The sequence below is a fragment of the Girardinichthys multiradiatus genome, chromosome 22 (genome assembly GCF_021462225.1).
Source record: "Girardinichthys multiradiatus isolate DD_20200921_A chromosome 22, DD_fGirMul_XY1, whole genome shotgun sequence".
Classification (NCBI taxonomy): domain Eukaryota; kingdom Metazoa; phylum Chordata; class Actinopteri; order Cyprinodontiformes; family Goodeidae; genus Girardinichthys; species Girardinichthys multiradiatus.
The window spans coordinates 27,571,937-27,593,970 of record NC_061814.1 but is presented as its reverse complement, the minus strand read 5'-3'; the positions used below and the strand labels follow the sequence as shown (position 1 = coordinate 27,593,970).

Genomic DNA, 22,034 nt, shown 5'->3' with positions numbered 1-22,034 from the left:
GCTAACAGGAGATAGGATGCCTGCAGCTCAGGACAGTGAAAGTTTTATTTTCTCACATTAAAATATATATGCACTTAACATGTAGATAAGTCAAATTTAAGACAATTTCCACATTTTACAATTTAATTTCGTGGTTTGTAAATATTTAAAATACTAAAATAGTTTTAGATTTGAACCATACATCAAAGGAGCACATCATGTGACCACTTGATATGACAATATTTATGAGCTTCAAAAGCATGAAAATATTCAAATAAAAAAATTGAAGTTAAACAATGATTACACTAGTCTTAATCTCTGAATTTCCCCGCAAGAACATTGTCCAAAAAATAAAAGATGTAAAACCCATTGGAACTAGAAGGAGCTCCTGCGAAACTGTACTCAGGGTTTAAACTCCGTTTAGATAAACGTCAGGCGCCGGGTTGTAGCTGCCCACAAATAGTGCCTGATTAAAAAGGAGGCGAAAAAACATTTAAATTAGTCAGTAGAGTAAATCCCGAAGCCGGAAAAGCCCGATAGAAATATTTAAACACTTTACTAAAATTTCGTAGGTTGTATTTTGTGGTTTTGACAACCTTTTACACGTGCCCCAGGTGTGTTGACGTGGGAGATCTGCTGGCGTCAAGTCTTGTCAGCACAATCAGCTGCACTTAGCAGGTAAACTTTGTACAATCTGACAAACTTTCAGTTTAATGTAATCTATTAAAAGCTTTCAAATCATTATGACACTTGTACGTGTCCGGTTAATTTATTTTTAAGAGTAAAGTTCGTAATTATGTACGAAGTGTCCACAATCAGACGGCTAACCAGACCGTGAAGTCAACTGATGTGAAAGTTAATTTTACAGACTTGCAGGAGGAAGTAAATGTTGAAAAACAACTTGAAATAACATTTTGCGTTTATTAATCAGAGGAAGTTGCTTTAAAATATACCTTATGCATGTAAATGTGCTGATGTTGTGTTTGTCTGCTGTATTTTTTCAGTGGCAGACCAACAACAATCACCTATTCATTGTTGCAGCTGAGATGATCCACAGCCTGTTTCTGATTAGCCACGCTGGAGACCTCTTCCTGGAGAAACACTGGAAGAGTGTCATTAGCAGGAGTGTATGTGACTACTTTTTCGAGGCCAAGGAGAAGGCAGGGGACCCAGAGAATGTGGCCCCTGTGCTGCAGACCCCACACCATTATCTCATCTCTATCTACAGGGGCAAACTCTTCTTCCTCTCAGTCACCCAGACTGAAGTCCCCCCACTCTTTGTCATTGAGTTTCTGCACAGGGTGGCAGATACTTTTCAGGTGGGAATTCAAACTTTCTAGTAAGTGGTTTTTAAAAGTTATTTAAATTGAATGTGGCTATTAGATGGCATTTGACATGGGTCAGTTACCAGTTAGTTTTCAGGTATACAGAGGTTATAAAACTTTATTTCCTTTTATATAATTTCTACAATTTAAAGTCATTTTAATGAGAATCTAGAGAAAGTGTCCGTAATCTGAATATTCTTCCTGGCTGCTGCTGCGCACTGCCGGTCAGGGGGTTGTAGAAAGGCTCTTCCCACTTGCAGAAAAAATTCTAGTTTGTTTAGAAATATATCTGGTCATTGAAGACAGTCATGCTGAGGAAACTGAAAGAGTGCCCCCAATCACTGATTAGAGTAACACTGTAAAATTACATTTGGCAAGCTACCATGTCATGAAGAAAAGGACCAACATTCTGCACACTAAGGTCGTATTGTGTTACATTTTTTTGCAGCAGTAAGAATAGTTGCTTTCCTGCTTAAAAAAAAAATAAAAAAATACTTAAATCAGTTACATGTTTTTTTGTATTAAATTCTGGTGATATAACATGAAACTCTGGTATTTGTTTCTCAAGGTGAGAATCCTATTTCAGCCCATAGCTTTTAGAGTATTTTATTGGAAGTTTTTTTTTTTTTTTGATGATCTAGACAAACGGGTGACAACAGTTGCTGGTTTACTGTTATACAGTGATCTAATGGTAAAGGCTGATATGCAGATGTTTATCTGAAATCTTTTTACTTGCAGTTTTTGTTTCCTTTGTTTAAACATCAGCTTTAAGTCAAAAATCCGGTTGGAAAAACGTCTTTCACGTGTTTATTAAAAATACTTACACACATTACAAAAACAACCAGCACATTTGTAACAAATGCGAGAGATAATAAGTTTTTACTCAACCATACTTCGTTTATAGAGCAGTTTTCATACAAGTGTAACTCAAGCTGCCTTAGAGACATTTCAAACAGGTGGACAGACATACAATAAATAACATGCTGTACATGATGACATTCAGAAAAATGGGTTAAATCAAATAATTATTAAGGATGAGGAACTGATGAAACACATCTGTATAGTTTGGTCTTTATATTACAACATATAAAGACAGTAAAAGACAACAAAAACAAACCATAAATAGTAATAACAAAGCTTAGATTTATAAGAAGTGATTAACTAGTTAAAACCCTGATTGAATAAATATGTTTTTAGTTTGCTTATAAAAACAGCTCTCAGCTGAGCTGTCATCTTGTCAGCAACATGTGGGGGAGGGGCAGAACTTGTTTTACCCTACTCTCCACAGAGTTGAAGAAATCCTTTATCACTCCAGAACTTTCTCTGGCATCTTTTTTAAAGGACTTTTCAACACAGAAATTGTGTTAAAGAGAATAGTGGTCTAGAAACAAAAAAAAAAAAAATGTTAAAACACTGTTTTACCTCTTATACCAATGACTACCCGTGCCTTCACGTCTGTATGTACACAAGCTTAAGCTCTCCCAGGACATTGCAGTTTCCCAAACATTAGGGGCCAGTTCATTGTAATGACCGCAGAGGAAAACTGATTGGAACCATGTGCATGTGGGTTTATTCATGATGCATGATTTGTTTTGTTGGGCTTCTCCGTTTTCAATGAATCATTGTGTTGGTATGGAAAACAAACTCTACAAACTCAATATGTGTCTTGTCTTCCTGCTCTTCGTCAGCTTTGTGTGGTTGACGCAGTAATGTGGCTAAAGTTCAAGTTACAGGCACATTTAACATTAGTGGACATGGAAATTATTAACTCACTTTAATCCTAACAAATGTTGCACTATTCTTAACCTAATCTCAGTTAATTGCTTCCCCCTCACCTTGATCAGCCCTGTAGATATTACATTATTTAAGAAATTCAATTTGAAATGAAAGACTAATGTATTTTATAGAATCATCACACACAGAGACAAAACATTTAATTCTGTTAATTAAGATGATTATGGCTTACAGCTAATGAAAACAAAATTATAGAATTAAAGATATGGAAAAAAGCAAAAACAACATCCATTAGGACCCACAAAACACCAAAAAATAAAAACAAATAATAAAATAACAGAATATTGTCAAATAAAATAACTTAAAAAGTTGGTTTTAATCGAAAAGGATGAAGTGTTCCACATGTTGACTACTGCTACAGAAAAGGCTGTTCTGGCCTTAGTGGGACAGTTTTTTTTCTTTGTCAACAGGATTACTTTGGAGAATGCTCAGAGAGTGTGATCAAGGAGAACACGGTGACTGTTTACGAGTTGCTGGAGGAAATGTTGGACAATGGGTTTCCACTGGCAACAGAGTCCAACGTCCTCAAGGAGATGATAAGGCCTCCGACCATCCTGCGGTCAGTCGTCAATACGCTCACAGGTAATCAGAGGTCAGCTGAGGCAGCAAGCCCCAAACTAAGAGTAAAATCTATACTCCTAATGGGATGCATGGCCTGTGTGTGTTTCAGGAGGTAGTAATGTAGGGGGAATGCTGCCTACAGGCCAGTTGTCTAATGTTCCATGGAGACGGGTTGGTGTGAAATACACCAATAATGAGGCTTATTTTGATGTGATAGAGGAAATCGATGCCATTCTGGACAAATCAGGTAAAAAAAAAAAACAGTGTATTTGATTATTATGGAGGACTAAAAGGCATTTGTTGAAGGTTTTTATACATTTTAGGATATAACTAGAATTGTGCCATCTTCAGGTACGACTGTATTTGCGGAGATTCAGGGTGTGATTGAAGCCTGTGTGAAGCTCTCTGGGATGCCTGATCTCACGCTGTCCTTCATGGTGGGTCCATTTTCTTTCAGCATGAATTAGTGACCAGCTTTGCTATATCTGCCTCAGTGTATCAACCCACAGCTTATGATGTTGATTTTGATTTTTTAAGAATCCTCGTCTCCTTGATGACGTGAGTTTTCACCCGTGCGTGCGTTTTAAGCGCTGGGAGTCGGAGCGCGTCATGTCTTTCATCCCGCCTGATGGAAACTTCAGGCTCATGTCATATCACGTCATCTCTCAGAAGTAAGCACATGTTGTACAGCGGCTAGCAAAACCATTCATACCCCTGGAATTTTTCCACATTTTGTCACAAACTCCAATATTTGTTTCTGCTACACCAGCACAAAATAGTGCATAATTGTGAAGTGAAGAGTAAATGGTTTAAAATTTCTCTATAAATACACTCACCAGCCACTTTATTAGGTACACCTGTCCAACTGCTCATTAATGCAAATTTCTAATCAGCCAATCACATGGCAGCAACTCAATGCATTTAGGCATGTAGACATGGTCAAGACGATCTGCTGCAGTTCAAACCGAGCATCAGAATGGGGAAGAAAGGTGATTTAAGTGACTTTGAATGTGTCATGGTTGTTGGTGCCAGACGGGCTGGTCTGAGTATTTCAGAAACTGCTGATCTACTGGGATTTTCACTCACTACCATCTCTAGGGTTTACAGAGAATGGTCAGAAAAAGAGAAAATATCCAGTGAGCAGCAGTTCAATTCAATTCAGTTTTATTTATATAGCGCCAATTCACAACACATGTTGTCTCAAGGCACTTCACAACAGTCAGGTACATACATTCCTATTAATCCTAACAATTGAACAGTGCAGTCGGAGTTAGCTTTTTATTCAAATTGGATAAAAAGTTTTTCTATCTAAGGAAACCCAGCAGATTGCATCCAGTCAGTGACTTGCAGCATTCACTCCTCTGTAGGTGCAAATGCCTTGTTGATGCCAGAGGTCAGAAGAGAATGGCCAGACTGGTTGGAGCTGATAGAAAGGCAACAGTAACTCAAATAACCACTCCTTACAACCAAGGCATGCAGAAGAGCATCTCTAAATGTACAACACATACAGGTCCTTCTCAAAATATTAGCATATTGTGATAAAGTTAATTATTTTCCATAATGTCATGATGGAAATTTAACATTCATATATTTTAGATTCATTGCACACTAACTGAAATATTTCAGGTCTTTTATTGTCTTAATACGGATGATTTTGGCAAACAGCTCATGAAAACCCAAAATTCCTATCTCACAAAATTAGCATATTTCATCCGACCAATAAAAGAAAAGTGTTTTTAATACAAAAAACATCAACCTTCAAATAATCATGTACAGCTATGCACTCAATACTTGGTCAGGAATCCTTTTGCAGAAATGACTGCTTCAATGCGGCGTGACATGGAGGCAATCAGCCTGTGGCACTGCTGAGGTCTTATGGAGGCCCAGGATGCTTCGATAGCGGCCTTTAGCTCATCCAGAGTGTTGGGTCTTGAGTCTCTCAACGTTCTCTTCACAATATCCCACAGATTCTCTATGGGGTTCAGGTCAGGAGAGTTGGCAGGCCAATTGAGCACAGTGATACCATGGTCAGTAAACCATTTACCAGTGGTTTTGGCACTGTGAGCAGGTGCCAGGTCGTGCTGAAAAATGAAATCTTCATCTCCATAAAGCTTTTCAGCAGATGGAAGCATGAAGTGCTCCAAAATTTCCTGATAGCTAGCTGCATTGACCCTGCCCTTGATAAAACACAGTGGACCAACACCAGCAGCTGACACGGCATCCCAGACCATCACTGACTGTGGGTACTTGGCACTGGACTTCTGGCATTTTGGCATTTCCTTCTCCCCAGTCTTCCTCCAGACTCTGGCACCTTGATTTCCGAATGACATGCAGAATTTGCTTTCATCCGAAAAAAGTACTTTGGACCACTGAGCAACAGTCCAGTGCTGCTTCTCTGTAGCCCAGGTCTGGGGAATGCGGCACCTGTAGCCCATTTCCTGCACACGCCTGTGCACGGTGGCTCTGGATGTTTCTACTCCAGACTCAGTCCACTGCTTCCGCAGGTCCCCCAAGGTCTGGAATCGGCCCTTCTCCACAATCTTCCTCAGGGTCCGGTCACCTCTTCTCGTTGTGCAGCGTTTTCTGCCACACTTTTTCCTTCCCACAGACTTCCCACTGAGGTGCCTTGATACAGCACTCTGGGAACAGCCTATTCATTCAGAAATTTCTTTCTGTGTCTTACCCTCTTGCTTGAGGGTGTCAATAGCGGCCTTCTGGACAGCAGTCAGGTCGGCAGTCTTACCCATGATTGGGGTTTTGAGTGATGAACCAGGCTGGGAGTTTTAAAGGCCTCAGGAATCTTTTGCAGGTGTTTAGAGTTAACTTGTTGATTCAGATGATTAGGTTCATAGCTCGTTTAGAGACCCTTTTAATGATATGCTAATTTTGTGAGATAGGAATTTTGGGTTTTCATGAGCTGTATGCCAAAATCATCCGTATTAAGACAATAAAAGACCTGAAATATTTCAGTTAGTGTGCAATGAATCTAAAATATATGAATGTTAAATTTTCATCATTACATTATGGAAAATAATGAACTTTATCACAATATGCTAATATTTTGAGAAGGACCTGTAGAACCTTGAGGCAGATGGGCTACAGCAGCAGAAGACCACACCGGGTGCCACTCCTGTCAGCTAAGAACAGGAAACTGAGGCTACAATTCACACAGGCTCACCAAAGTGGGATAATAGAAGATTGAAAAAACGTTGCCTGGTCTGATGAGTCTCGATTTCTGCTGCGACATCCAGATGGTAGGGTCAGAATTTGGCGTCAACACCATGAAAGCATGGATCCATCCTGCCTTGTATCAACGGTTCAGGCTGCTAGTGGTGGTGTAATGGTGTGGGGGATATTTTCTTGGCACACTTTGGGCCCCTTAGTACCAAATGAGCATTGTGTCAACGCCACAGCCTACCTAAGTATTGTTGCTGACCATGTCCATCCCTTTATGACCACAGTGTACCCATCTTCTGATGGTAACATCCAGTAGGATAACGCGCCATGTCATGAAGCACGAATCATCTCAGACTTGTTTCTTGAACATGACAATGAGTTCACTGGACTCAAATGGCCTCCAGTCACCAGATCTCAATCCAATAGAGCAACTTTGGGATGTGGTGGAATGGGAGATTCGCATCATGGATGTGCAGCCGACAAATCTGCAGCATCAGTGTGATGCTATCATGTCAATATGGACCAAACTCTCTGAGGAATGTTTCCAGTACCTTGTTGAATCTATGCCACGAAGGATTAAGGCAGTTCTGAAGGCAAAAGGGGGCCAACCCATTACTAGCAAGGTGTACCTAATAAAGTGGCCGGTGAGTGTACGTTTGACATGCATTTGTAGTCAGCCCTCCAACAATCATTACTTTGTGGAACCACCTTTCGTCAAAGTTACAGCTTCAAGTAATTTGAGGTATGTCTCTACAAGCTTTGAACATTTAGAGGTTGATTTGTTTTTTGCCTGTTCTTCACGAGCTCTGTCCAGTAGGATGGAGAGCGTTTGTGAACCTTAATTTTAAAGTTTTGTCTTGTATTTAGCCCCATCTTCCACCTTGCAAGGTGGAAACGTTGGCCAAAAGTTTTTATCTGATTTTATTTAGGGGTATCAATGCAAAAGGGGGATTTACATTTATGCACATCACATTATTTAGATTTTTATTGGTGAAAAATTGGTGTTTGCTACTTTGTGTTGGTCCATCACAATAATCCCAATTAAGCACATTGACGTTTGTGGTTGTAGCGTGATCAAATGTGAAAAAAATTCAACTGGGGCGTGAAAATTTTAGTTTTGTTTAAATAAAACACAGCCAGAAATCAGGTGTTTTTTTTTTTTCTTGTTACAAACCAAACTGAGAAATTAGATCAATTCAGTGTAGAATAATTTTTGATGAATTCCAAAGATGTTTATTCTTAGAAAAATACTCTTTTGTATGAGTCCAATAGAGACCTAGGGTGCATCTCTGCAGTGAACAACCATAGTCCACATGATACTGACCGAGGCTTCCTGTTCATCTGTTTCCTGTTTCAGTCTTGTAGCAATCCCGGTGTACGTGAAGCAGAACATTAGCTTCTTAGAGACGGGTTCTTGTGGTCGTCTGGACATCACAATTGGGCCAAAGCAGACCATGGGGAAGATGGTGGAGGCCTTGATGGTCACTATTCCAATGCCTAAATCTGTGCTCAGTGTCAATCTCATCGCCACTCAGGGAACCTACACCTTTGACTTGACAACCAAGGTAAAAGCCCGTCCGACTTTAATGTCCCAGCAGTGTTTATTGAGTTGAAGCACTCCCTCAACTGATATCTGCAGTCAGAGCAATAATTGTATTGAACAACTGGAACTGTGACAAAAGAGGCTGGATGTGGATTGTGAGGAGGATGGTAAGAGTGGTAAATGTCTGGTTTGAGAAATGCAGCGAAGAGTGATTTGTTGGGGAGCAACAAGTCTCTTTAACAATCATTAAATCTATCTACATGCAAACTAGGTGTTTGGGGGGCGTGCCAGCTAAAATGCCTCGTCTGTCCTACCAACACAAACATGCAGATGCAGAGTTTGATCAACTCTAACCAGACTTTTACAAGAACAACAAATACTGGATTAGGTGTGAAACAAAGGGCGAGTATGTAGAAAAAAGCACCTTGTACCTACTAATAAGTAGGTGGTAGAGTCTGTGATACAGTGAGCCTGGTTCTTCTTCAGAGGCCCTAAAAATATTGTTCAAGTACATGGCACCAATTATTTTCTTTTGAAAAACAGGGATATTTTAGAGAAGGATCTTTTTTCTCAATAAATAAATGTATGCTAATTAAATGCTTTAATTTTTTTTTCTCAAATCTCTTTAAAAAAATTAGATTTTCCTGCTGCAATAAAATAGGAAAATACCTAATAGCATTTTACACATCTTTGCACTAAAGCATTACACACGTTTTGTGGTAGGTGGTTCTTTGGGACGTCGGGAAACTTAACCCACAGAAGCTCCCAAACCTGCGAGGAAGCCTCAGCATGCAGGTGGGTGCCCCAAAGCCTGAAGAGAACCCCTCAATCAACATCGATCTGAAGATACAACAACTGGCCATATCAGGTAACGCTCAAAGACCAGTGGAAACTAAAACCAAAGTCTGTTTAACATTTTTACTTATATAACCCCTTTAAAACAGCTAGCCAGATGGCAAAATTGCTTTACAATAACTTTCAAAAACATATGAAACAAATAAAACTGACAAAAGAATTAATAAAAGTTAGAAATCTGGAATAAAATGCCACAGTGCTACTGAATAATAAAGGCCTTTAGGAGCTTAAGCACAAACATGCCAGTGGAAGGAGGATAAAACAGTTGTGACGTGCTCATGTCTGGTGGTGCCAGTAAAAAGATGTGCAGCTGCATTTTGGACCAATTGGGAGGCACCAACATAGAGACCTTTAGAGTAATCAATCCTTGAGCTGAGAAAAGCATGTATAGCCTTCTCTAGATCTGCACGGCTTGAAAAAGGCTTAAAAGACAAAGGTGGAGAAGCTCAATTTGACTACTGAATCAACTTGTTTGTTGAATTTTAAAATAATTGTCAAAAAACCTCAGATTTTTACAGTGTCACAAAATTTTAAATTCAGGGTGCTGACATCAATGGTGGCATTCTCACCAAACAATATGTATTCGGTCTTTTGTTCATTTTAAAACAGGACATTTTGGTAGGCAGTGCTAAATGTGACTGTTATAGCTGGCTTTAAAGACAGGTAAACCTGAAGATCATCTGCATAACAGTAGAAATACATATGATACCAAGGTATAATCACTGGAGGAAAATACGTTATTAATCATAACTGTGAAAGATCTCTGTCAGATAAGATGCAAACCATTTAAACACTGACCCACAGAAACCAACATAATGGCTTAAATGAGACAGAAGGACAGAATAATCGACAGAATCAAAAGCTGTCGCGAGGTCCAGCAGCACCAGGACAACAGGGCACCTACTATCAAAGGACATACAGTGGGGAGAACAAGTATTTGATACACTGCAGATTTTCAAGGTTTTCCTACTTGCAAAGCATGAAGTCTTTAATTTCTATCATAGGTATCCCTCAACTGTGAGTGATGGAATCTGAAACAAAAATCCAGAAAATCACATTGTATGATTTTTAAATAATTAATTTGCATTTTATTGCATGACATAAGTATTTGATCACCTACCAACCAGTAAGAATCCTGGTTCTCACAGGCATGTTAGTTATTTTTCAAGAAGCCCTCCTGTTCTCCACACATTACCTGTATTAATGGCACCTGTTTGAACTCGTTATCTGTATAAAAGACACCTGTCCACACACTCAAACAAATAAACTCTAACTTCTCCACAATGGCCAAGACCAGAGAGCTGTGGAAGGCCATCTGGGATAAAATAGTACACCTGCACAAGAATGGGGGCTACAGGAAAATAGCCAAGCAGCTTGGTGAGAAGGCAACAACTGTTGGTGCAATTATAAGAACATGTTAGAGTTCATGATGACGGTCAGTCTCCCTCAGTCTGGGGCTCCATGCAAGATCTCACTTTGTGGGGCATCAATGATCATGAGGAAGGTGAGGGATCAGCCCAGAACTACATGTCAGGACCTAGTCAATGACTTGAAGAGAGCTGGGACCACAGTCTCAAAGAAGACCATTAGTTACACTCTACGCTGCTATGGATTAAAATTCTACAGCACACGCAAGGTCCCCCTGCTCAAGCCAGCACATGTCCAGGCCCATCTGAAGTTTGCCAGCGACCATCTGGATGATCCAAAGGAGGAATGAAAAATGGTCATGTGGTCTGATGAGACAAAAGCAGAGCTTTTTGGTCTAAACTCCACTCGCTGTGTTTGGAGGAAGAAGAAGGATGAGTACAACCCCAAGAACACCATTCCTACCGTGAAGCATGGAGGTGGAGACATCATTCTTTGGGGATGCTTTTCTGCAAAGGGGACGAAATGACTGCACCATATTGAGGAGGATGGATGGGACCACGTATCAGGAGATCTTAGCCAGCAATCTCCATCCCTCAGTAAGGGAATTGAAGATGGGTCATGGCTGGGTCTTCCTGCATGACAATGACCTGAAGTACACAGCCAGGGCAACTAAGGAGTGGCTCCGTAAGAAGCATCTTAAGGTCCTGGAGTGGCCTAGCCAGACTCCAGAACTGAACCCAATTAAAAATCTTTGGAGGGAGATGAAAGTCCGTATTGCCCAGCGACAGCCCTGAAACCTGAGGGATCTGGAGAAGATCTGTATGGAGGAGTGGTCCAAAATCCCTGCTGCAGTGTCTGCAAACATCTGACGTTTCCTGTAGTTCTTGATGAGATCTGTAATTTCAAACAAAGGTTTCTGTACCAAATATTAAGTTTTGTTTTTCTGATCTATCAAATAATTATGTCACGCAATAAAATGCTAATTAATAACTTAAAAATCACACAATGTGATTTTCTGGATTTTTTTTCAAAATTCCATCTCTCTCAGTTGAAAAGTACCTATGATAAAATTTAAATACTTAAATACTCCTTTGGAAGTGGGAGAACCTGTAAAATCTGCAGTGTATGAAACACTTGTTCTCCCCACTGTATCAATTTCATTGTGTCCTTTTAGTAAGGCACTTTCTGTGCTGCTATGTCACTCTCTGAAGCCAAACTGAAATTTTTTAAACGGGGCTTTTGCTTCTTTAACAGTCCGCTGGTACTGAGCAAGACTGTTTCTCAAAGAGAGCGGAGATACAGGCAATCTGTCTTTCTTCCACTGTTGTTCAGCCTTTTAGCATTGTCACCGAAGTACATGTGTGGTATCATTGTGTAACCATGGTTCGGGATTGGGTTTGGACTTTGTAAACTTAACAGGAGCAATAAAGACCAGAATCTCACGACAAGTGTCGTAAAAGGAGGAAATAAAGTTATTAGGACATGATTGGGTATCCAGACCGGTTGAAATAAAGAACTGCAGATCCATAACAGCAGTTAACTGTTCAGCAGTAGCAGAGGTGAGGATGCAACCTGCTGCCAATGGTCTACTGGCTGTAGTGGGAGCTGTAAATTCGGTAAAGATGGGGAAATGATCTGACATAGCAGTCTCAGAAATTTCACTGTGTGAAATGGACAGTCCATTCAATACAACAAGGTCCAGAGTATGTCCAAGGTGATGAGTTGGTCCACTCATAGATTGGGTCAGATTAAAAGATGACAACAGCCTTAAAATTTGAGGCCAATGAATCAGTAGGACAACACACATGAATGTTAAAATCCGCACAGAGCAAAAAATTATCATATTCAGAATTGATATCTGAAAGAAACTCTTGAATTCTTGAATAAAATCCATATTGTATTTAGGTGGTAAACAAGCGCACAAAAAAAAGGATCCATGAGCTCAGCCACAACCATCAGCAGTTCAAAAGAATAAGTCATTGTAGTCAAGTCTGCATTTAAAATTCTCTGTAGACAGTTATTCCACCACCACGTCCAGTAGTCTGTAGGGAGCTGATCAATGAGCAGTTAGGGAGGAGGACTTCTGAGAACATGCTGTTGTCACCGGTTATAATCCACAGAAATTTAGTCTGTAGAGACATAATTCCTCCTTTCCATCCACTCTGATTGAAGGTTTCCTCCTCTGAAGTTCATCCGTCCATCTGTCTGTTAGTGCTTCCTTCCTTCCTGGGTTTGGTCTCTGCAGGTTTCATATGTAAAGCCTGACCAGTTTACCAATAATAGCAAATAACTTACAGAAAATCTGGGGGATATTTTGTGTAATATAATTTTAAACTTTCAAGCCATTTTGTCTGTGTTGAATAAATATAGCTCAAAGCTGCTGGAGGGTATGCACTTATTTTAATTTTAGAATTGTCCTCTCCATTCTTTAAACCAACCTAAAATTGCTGAACTATGCAAAACCTATCAAAATTGTCCCATTGAAAACCGTCTTTGATCCACATTTATCTTAACATAAACTAAGGCAGTCCTTGAAGATTTAATTTTGGACTTTATTATTTGTTCATTTCCTTATAAACAGTGGACGTGTGGTAAAAGGGTTAAAATCCCTAAAGCAGAATTAATAATATGAATATTTTAGGTTTAAGTAGTTCTAAAAGGCTGACTGGTTTAAAATAATAAAAATTATTAACATGCAATTTTTTTGTTGCACATTTTAGCAAGTGGACATTTTTGTTCAAGTGTGAGAGTTTTTTAATTGTTTTTTCTGGCACTACAGAAAACAAATACGCATAGAAATCAGTGTTGTGGCCAATCACCTATCAATCACCTATATTATAATAAGCAAATACTCATTGAAATGTATTTTATGGCAATAATTGTAGGATTTTAAAGGACCTTTTAAAGCTTCAAGGTTGAATTAGCTCACCCTCTTTTCTTCAGGTCTCAAAGTGAGTCGTCTGGACATGTATGGAGAGAAGTACAAACCATTTAAAGGAGTGAAATATGTGACCAAAGCGGGTAAATTCCAGGTCCGGACCTGAGTGAGGGTGGAGAGGTCGGCATTCCGATGTACCAATCAGGGAGCGGGGTTACCACACTGCCGAGTCAGCAACAAGTCTTACATATCCCCACTTGCATTGTCAGTAATTTACACCTGCCTTCTAACAGCTATTTATTATCCCATGTAAACCATGTTTGGTATTTTAAATATATATGACTGAATAACATTGGCCTGTAATGGGACGCCTTAAAATACATGTGATTTCTGTTGAATGTTAGTTTAAATGTACTGCAATGTATGGAGGATTTTCTACTTGTTGTATGAAGTCATGCAACATATGCACATGTTTTTCATTATCCAACATGCTCAAAATGTTGAAGGGGAATATTTTGCTTTAAAGGGCTAAGCTTACATGCAACTCTCTGCCTTGGAATATCTAACAACACTGCACCGGAATAATACAACCTGCACGCTGCCTGAGAGCCTGAGAGTACCTTGTACTATGTGAAAATGTTTCACATAGTACAAGGTAGCCCATTTTACATGTTTAAGTTGAAATTTTTGGAAATATGTTTTGCAGTGCCTAGATTCTGAATGGTTGCAACACAATTATGTCTGCACACATTCAGCATTTAATTCAGTGGCCTTGTAGGAACAGTTCTTAGTGCTTTGTAAAGCACACACTACAGCACACAAGCTGCATGTTTAGGAAGGTTAAGTATCTGAAAAGTTATATTATTTAAGGTACACAGTAAGGTGTTACATTGGGATGCTGTGAGTCCAAAATAGTTATTCAGGTATATTTTTGGGAAAGCAACTTTAAGAACCTCACATAATGTTGAATGCAACTGTTTTGCCTTTTAAGTCAATATTAGAAAAAATCCTATTTAAAAACAATGCGAAAAGTTGAATCTGTATCCAGATGCCTTATTGTAAAATCATAAAATCCTCTTTGTGGCTTTTGTTGTGTCGGATTTGTTCTCAAAATTTAAAGGGGACATTTGTCCAAAGCTCGCTGTTAATTATTATGAAGTAAAGCTAATAAAATTCCTTCTAACAGAGTGCCACAAGTAACTCTATTTATTTTTGTTTCAAAAATGGCTCACCTATTATCCATTATGTTTTGAATGCATTTTCTAAAAAGTATCTAATGCTGTTAGTCAGAGACGATGATTTCAGTAAACATTGCACAGCACACTGACACTAGTGGCTGAGAGTAGCTCTGCTTTTGTGACCTTGCTTGTTTTGTGCATAAAAACATACGGAAGCCACTTAGGAAGCGGACTCTTGTTTTCATTATAGTCTTTATTCTTTCAAGGCACAGCAGATGTTGGCAGGGCTAGAGGCTATCTGCATACATTCAGCGTGTGGATTGACACCTATAACATACAGCTCCACACCCTGTGGCTCTCTGAGATGAGCCTGTGACCACTCCATGTTCAGTATGCCCCTCCCCACCCCTCCAAAAAAGAGAAAAACAGGTAACAGTCTGCAAAATCAGAGCTTCATCCCTAATCATTCCAGGGACTGCTCTCTAATAATGTTAAAATAAGACTACACACAGATACACACAGGGTCTCAATGCAACATTTACCCAGCCACTTTTAAAAAATCTGATAAAGGAATGAAAATATGCATTTACTGCTGTAGTAAGTACAGTTCTGGTCAGAAATTTTCCATACACTCATCCTGGGCATGAATGCCATTCATTTGTCTTTTTAATGATTCATTTAAAGCACTCAGATACTCTTTAAAAACAACCCAGGCAACCTTTAGGCCTGCCATAAAAACCCCTGTAAAGCCAGGGTAGGTTTACCTCAACATGGACTGTGAGGTTGCCGACCAAGAAACAACCCCCTGCTCTAAAATATACACCTTCAAACCACATGCATTCTGGGAAAACAAAATGTGTGATCAGATAAGATAAAGACTGAACTGTTTTAACACAAGAAGAATGTTTAGAGGAGTCATTTAAAAGGAGTATTTTAAAAAGATGACAATGCAATATACACTTAAACTTGTGCAATTAATTTTTATTTTAAAAGCCATTAAAGTTGTTTTGTTATTCTGAGAACAAAAAGAAGGGATCAAATAAATAATCTAAAGCCCATGAATGACATTCATGTTGATGAGTGCAAGTAAACTTCTGACTGGATCTGTATGCGACATCAGTTTCTTTTCACCTTCTTTTAATTTATAACCAACACTGCTAACAATTTCTTGTATTTATGTCTAAATCTTCAAAAATATAGTTTGTTGCTCTGGATACTTCTGAAACCACCTGGGTCATTAAAAAAAGAGGAAATAAAGAGTTGCATCAGAGAATTTGGACTGGGATGGCTGAGGAGGACGGTATAAAACTAAGTTTGTTATAAATCTGTAAATCCCCAACAGTTCAACTGTTACAGACTGCAACCACAAAAATCGCAAAGCAGAGAAAACATTCACAAACCTTGTTGCTTTTGCTAGAAAGTAACAGACATCAAGCATTACAAGAGCATCTCTAACGAGACTGATCTGCATTCTTTTTTTAAAATAACCTGGATTTTGAGTGTTAAACAAAGTAATGTAAAACAGATGTAAAACAGATCCTTTGGCATCATTCGATGTAAAAGTTCAGTAAAAGTAAACACATTAATTAGCTAAACTTCACTGTCACACAAATCAGTCCTCATCTTTTGAGCTATTACTAACTTTAATTTACACTTTTATTTTTAAATCCACAAGATCTTTAAGTTACTAAAGTGTAAACTTCATCAGTGACAACAGTAATGATGCACCTCTGTTGATTTCGTAGATTTTCAGATGATTGAAAGCAAACATGAAGCTCAGCCAAGACTAGTGGCAAACATGGTGATTAAAGCTGAGTATCATCTATGAAACAGGTAATTATTGTATATACAACATCCATTACGAAACCATGACTGAAAAAAAACTGCATTTTTCACACGTCCTCTAAATGTTAGGAGTCTCCATGTCAGAAATTGCCTTTAGAAAATAGAAATTGACTCATGCAAAAAATATATAACCAGGATTTGGATAAAGTCTCATAACCCAAAATACCAAAAATATATATTAAAAAGTCTCCTGATAGACTTGTGTGTTTCCATAGTTGCGGATAAAAGAGAACCAAGCTAAATTCACGTCCATAAATGAAACCTGCATGGTAACAAATCAGAGATTCCCACCTAAAACTACAGTGGAGAATGGCTCGAAATCCTGCAGCGTCCTCGTGATGCACTCTTGCACACGTTGCTACTTTTACTCAGTGAGAGCAGGTAAGTTCACTGGTACCAGGGGGTCTTGCGCACCCAGCGGAGGGTGAATCCCGCATCCGTGCGGATCTTGATGGATGCAGCTTCTGCTTCTCTCACCGTCTCTTTCACAGACTGCATCAAATTCTGGGCGTTATGGACCAACATCTCTGTAGCCTGGATAGGGAATCAAATGGAGGAGCCATTAGTCATGATGCAACAACAGCAGTGATTAGTTTAGATATTCTGAAACACACTGAGTGTTAGCTAGAAAATTTCCATATGTGAAAACCACAGATTACTATCATTGGTCAGTTTATTAGAAATGGTGGGGTGCAAAACAGCTGTTCATCTTTTTGTGGGAGAAATGCCAAATTAGCAACTGAGCAAGAGTCACTGTTGTACAAGAAAACCTTCAAATAAACATGGTTATGAGTGGAGCTCTTTTGTTTTAAATAATGATACAGATGTTGTCTTTAGGAAATTTGGTCACTATAAAATGTGGGTGAAAACAATCAGGAGAGAATAAAACTGATTTAAAGTAAGTTAAAATGCTAGGCTATTACATAATCAATATGCTGATTGGCAAATGACATCATGACCCAAAAAAAACACAACTTAAAAAACACCCCTACTTAAAAATGGTGTCAGATATACTATGATAAATGAATGACATCTTGTTCATGTTGGAGTTAACTTATTTCAGAGCTGGTGTATGGAGCTAAATTGGGGCCATAAAGTTTGTGCAAACAAAAAAAATGTAAACCTGAAAAATAAAAGTTTGTTCAAAAGAAAAACGTTTGAACCTGAAAAATTATTTTGAACATCCCCCCAAAAAATTTGAAAACTGGAAAAAAAAGTTTTGCAATTGAAAAAAAACAATTGTGAAACTGGAAAAAATAAGTTCAAAACTACTTTTCAGATTCAAGTTTTTTTTTTTAACTTGCAGATTTTCTTTTCGGCTTCAAACTTCTGGCCCTGTTTTGGCGTGGGGGGCTTGTTCTCAGATCACGGGGGTGCGGAAACATGACTGACAGCTCAACACAGTGGCTGAACTACATATTCCCAGCTGTTGCATTCAGGGACCCAAAAGAACCGCCAGACTAAGCGACGGTATGAAACCTGTTGCAAAACGAGCCGGTATTTTCCGAATAGATTTATTTTAAATGTAAGAATGAGTACAGGAGCAGGATTTAACCACTTCATACCTTCCTTCCTTCCTCTACAGTTTGATCAACAGTTTAGCTCAACCTAAAGATCACTATAAAAATCTGGGTGCTTGTGTTATAATCAGTGTTACAGAAAAGAAAAAGAAACATCCTAACGTGCATAATGTGTGAACTGGAGGATTACTTTTCTAATCCAGGAACGATCACAAGTCTTTAAAGTCTGAGATTAATGCATTCATCGAATGCATGGCATCTATTCTGCCTGTAACACTGCACTGATTTAGGTTATACACTATAATCATGCGCTGCTTCTTACATTTATTTAACAAGAGCAGTTTATTCATAACATAAAGAGTGATCAACAGTTGGAATAACTTTGAATATTAATAAAGTGTAATGTGCATCTCGTTCAATATAAATATTTATTAGCATTCAAATAGCTTAACATGTGTTATTTTAAAGAACAGGAAGATTGTTATGGTGCTGATTTAAAAGCGAGACAATAGGATATCAAAGAAAAGTTACATTTATTTGGTGAGATCCTAATAGCTAGCAGTCCACAAACGTCCCAGGCTAAAAATCAAATGCACCCCTGTATAAGTCAACATTTGTCTCAGTAAGAGCTGCTGTACGTAGCTTACGTTTGGTTGAATTTCAGCCCTGATTACATGAGTTAAAAGATTTTTGATGAGACTTGAATCGTAGACCTGGAGTCTGAATCAAGTTCTTGGTCTTTAGAGTGCAAATCCAGTTCAAGCCACAGGTCTTTGTTTGTGCTAGTTAACTGTGGCTTGAGTCTTACAAGACTCAGACTCGAGTCCCCATCTCTGGTCCAAACTTTTAATAATTTTCACCTATTAGATTCTCTGAGCTCAGGTATCTTATTTAATAAAAGCAAAATAAAAAACGGATGGTGTTTGCCTAAGGTGCGGTTCTGTTACTCTGTGTTACCTGCTCTGACTCCTCTTCACTAATGTTTGTTCGCCCCAGCATGGTGGCTTTGACAGTAGAAAGGATCTTCAGCTGAGTGCTGATGGTGGGAATTCGTTCACAAACCTGCAAAAGGAGGGAGAGTAGAAAAATGGCAGCAATCCAAGCTTTATTTTAAGGTAACTCTAGGAGTCCTGTCCTGCATTTCCTTTTATATTGGCATAGACCGGAAACGAGTCCACTTGGTTCACATTTCATTTACAAAACCAGTTTCTATGAAAACAGTTCCTGTCTGTTTCAAACCCACCTCCTACTTTTTTGATAGGTTTTTCTCATTGGCAGGCCTCAGTTCAGTAAAAAATTAAATAAATGAATTTAAGTAATTTATATTAATTACATTTTTGAAAATGTGCCAGAATCTAGCTTGTGACATTAAGCTCTTTTGGTCAAATAAAGTCTTTCAGAAACCCAAAGCTGCAAACAAAAGGTTGTCATGTTAAATTTTATCTTTATTTTTTGAAGAAAATGTACATAACAGGTTGAACAGTAAATGTATCAAATTATTTAATTAAATGATAAAAAAAAAAATTTTCCTCAAATTTATAAATTTTAATTTCTTATTTGTAATTATGAAAATTATAAATATATTTATAAAATAATCTTAAATGTGTACATTTATGTCTGAATTAAAGGTAAACTGAAAATAAGGGCAAAACTAAATAATTACAAAATTTAAAGAGTTGCTTAACAGGCAAAGAATCAACCTTTTAATATATATACATTTATTTTAATAAACAAATGGGAAAAAAAAGGGAATTACAACATAAAGTACAATTAAGTTTAAAATATTTTGTACACCTGGAAGTGGTACTAGGATTTTAAATGATTTTTATAAAACCAAGACGTTAATTTCTTATAGGAAATGGGACAGGTATCTCTCAAAAGTTAAAACAATTATAAAGGAGTATTAATTTTGTTTTTATTTACATTTAAGTTCAAATTGGCATTTTCAAAATTACTTATATTCTTCTCAGTAATTAAGGAAAGCTCTTTTTGGCATTACAGCAATCAAACATCTGACCTTTCTGCGCTTCCACTGGTATTTTGCCAATTTATCTTGGCGATAAACTCCGAGTCTTGGAGTTTGAAAGACCTTCTTGCCATCACTCTAATCTTTAGCTTGCTCCAGAGATTCTCTAGTAAATTCAAAACCTAAATCAAATCTGTCATGGCTATGAATGATTTGGGGCTTAACTGTTGATACCTGCAGCAGGTTAGTCCGGATGCGCCTGTCGGTGCACTGCTTGGCCACTTCTTTGGCCAGTCTCGTCACCTCATCTGAGGCCTTGGCGATGTCTTTGGCGCACTGAATGAGTGCTCGCTTGTTTCCGCTGCCACCACGCACGAGCCTAGACATTTCCGCCATCAGCAGAGCCATTCGCTTGGCTGCTGCTATGATGTCGTTACCCTATGCAGAAAGGGGGAGAAGAGGGAAGAAGCCAAAGCTATAATCAGAGCAACAGGGCATTGTGTAAAGGCATTCACTATGAGCCTTGTCTTTGCAAATTGGTCCAATAATCAAATGTGGAACAATAAAGTAGTGCTTTGAGGTAATGAATGAAATGACCAAGACAAGCATCAAAGGTAAGGATGTTTAACAGCCCACTGCATGCACTGTTTCAGAAAGTTCGCACATATTTTTCAGAGTAATGAAGATATGATATACACTTTATCGATCATCCTGACATAACAAATTAAGTTAGTTCCTATGAGGTGATGCCATGGTGCTGCGATTATTAGTGCAAACCTGAAACTATAAGAAGCTGAAGCAGGTTATCATACTTACTAAGCAGGCAGTTAGATGTCAAAGCTGCATCACCCTGGAGTCTTTAGGAAACGGTCATCCTTGGCCTTACAGGTTGGCCAGAAAAACCAGTGATTGACAATAACAGTAAGAGTAAGACTGAAACTCGTCCACTGAACAGTTTTAATCATGAACATGGGAAAGGGATAGTCCTTGACCCACTGTGCAACCTTAGTATGGCATCAGCATACCTGGGTGTCAGCCATCTCTGAGTAAAATCACAGCAGCAGTGAAACAGCAATTGCAGCTGGTGGAAGGTATCCATGGTGGTAGATGCACAGCTGATCGTTCACACAGCCACTGTCAGCTAAAACTCCAAAGTGTTTCTCGTCTTGCACGGCCGTAGTCTTGCATGCTTGAGTGTGCTATGCTTTGCAACAGTATTCATACCTTTTGAAGATTTGTACATTTTATGACATTACAACCACAAATCCTGATGTATTTTATTGAGAGTTTATGTAATAGACCAACACAAAGTAGTGCATTCTTCTGAAGTAAAAGAACATAATGCATGGTTTTCAAAATCGGAAAATGTGGTGTGCATTTTTAAGCCTCCTTTCTCTAAATAAAATACAGTGCACCCATTTTCCTTCAGAGATCACCTAATTTCTAAATAAAGTCAAGGAGTAAAGTGGGGTTAAAACAATTTACAAAGATTCAAACATTGAAAGAGGATGGCACAACTTCACATCTTGCAAGGCATGGCCATGCACCTAAACTGACAGGCAATCAGAGAAGTAGCCAAAAGGCCCATTGTAACTCTGGAGTAGCTGCCAAGATACACATCTCCGGTGGAAAAATGTGTTCCCAAGTCAACTGAAGGGGGCCCAGAAAACATGAAATAAGATGCTCTGGTCAGTTGAGAAAAATGTAACTTTTTAGTCAACATGTAAAAACGTGTCAGAAAAACATGCACTGCACATCCCCCTGGACTGTGGGGACTCTGTGTATTGGAGCATGGTAGTGGTAGCATCATGCTCTGGGGATCCTTTTCTTCAGCAGAAACAGGGCAGTCGATAAGGGTTGATGTGACTTTGGATGGAGTTAAACACAGGGCAGTCCAGGAAGAAAAGTCTTACAGCCCCTTACCGGTTAAGACTGGGCACAGGTCCACTTTTGAGCCTAAACATACAGCCAGAGCTTTTAACAGAATGACTCAAATCAAAGCAAGTTCATGTGGTAGAATGGCCCAGTCAAAGTCTAGGCCTAAA

At 38.7% G+C, this 22,034-nt stretch overlaps 2 protein-coding genes across 8 annotated transcripts in view; one reads left to right on the top strand and one right to left on the bottom strand.

Moving 5' to 3' along the window:
• The first annotated feature begins 364 nt into the window (after positions 1-364).
• ap3m1 (adaptor related protein complex 3 subunit mu 1) lies at positions 365-14,668 on the top strand. Its single transcript, XM_047351902.1, has 9 exons — positions 365-657; positions 984-1,298; positions 3,509-3,680; positions 3,769-3,906; positions 4,011-4,096; positions 4,197-4,330; positions 8,194-8,401; positions 9,103-9,247; positions 13,546-14,668. Exons 2-9 carry the CDS (start codon positions 1,026-1,028, stop codon positions 13,644-13,646), a joined length of 1,257 nt encoding a protein of 418 aa, XP_047207858.1. The 5' UTR covers positions 365-657; positions 984-1,025; the 3' UTR covers positions 13,647-14,668.
• A 223-nt stretch (positions 14,669-14,891) lies between these two features.
• The window catches only part of LOC124859235 (vinculin-like), a 41,362-nt gene continuing 34,219 nt past the window's right edge, over positions 14,892-22,034 (bottom strand). For all 7 annotated transcript variants that reach the window (XM_047351895.1, XM_047351899.1, XM_047351900.1 and 4 more), the window contains 3 exons: positions 20,224-20,427; positions 18,981-19,085; positions 14,892-17,037 (listed from right to left, as the gene is read on the bottom strand). In XM_047351895.1, the coding sequence (XP_047207851.1) occupies positions 16,891-17,037; positions 18,981-19,085; positions 20,224-20,427 (456 nt within the window). In that variant the 3' untranslated portion in view covers positions 14,892-16,890. The remainder of the gene's footprint in view (positions 17,038-18,980; positions 19,086-20,223; positions 20,428-22,034) is intronic.

Excerpts from the sequence above, each read along its gene's own strand:
- ap3m1 (XM_047351902.1), top strand. The coding sequence starts at position 1,026 with ATGATCCACAGCCTGTTTCTGATTAGCCACGCTGGAGACCTCTTCCTG. Across the intron at positions 1,299-3,508 it reads GGGTGGCAGATACTTTTCAG|GATTACTTTGGAGAATGCTC; the intron begins GTGGGAATTCAA and ends CTTTGTCAACAG. Across the intron at positions 8,402-9,102 it reads CCTTTGACTTGACAACCAAG|GTGGTTCTTTGGGACGTCGG; the intron begins GTAAAAGCCCGT and ends GTTTTGTGGTAG.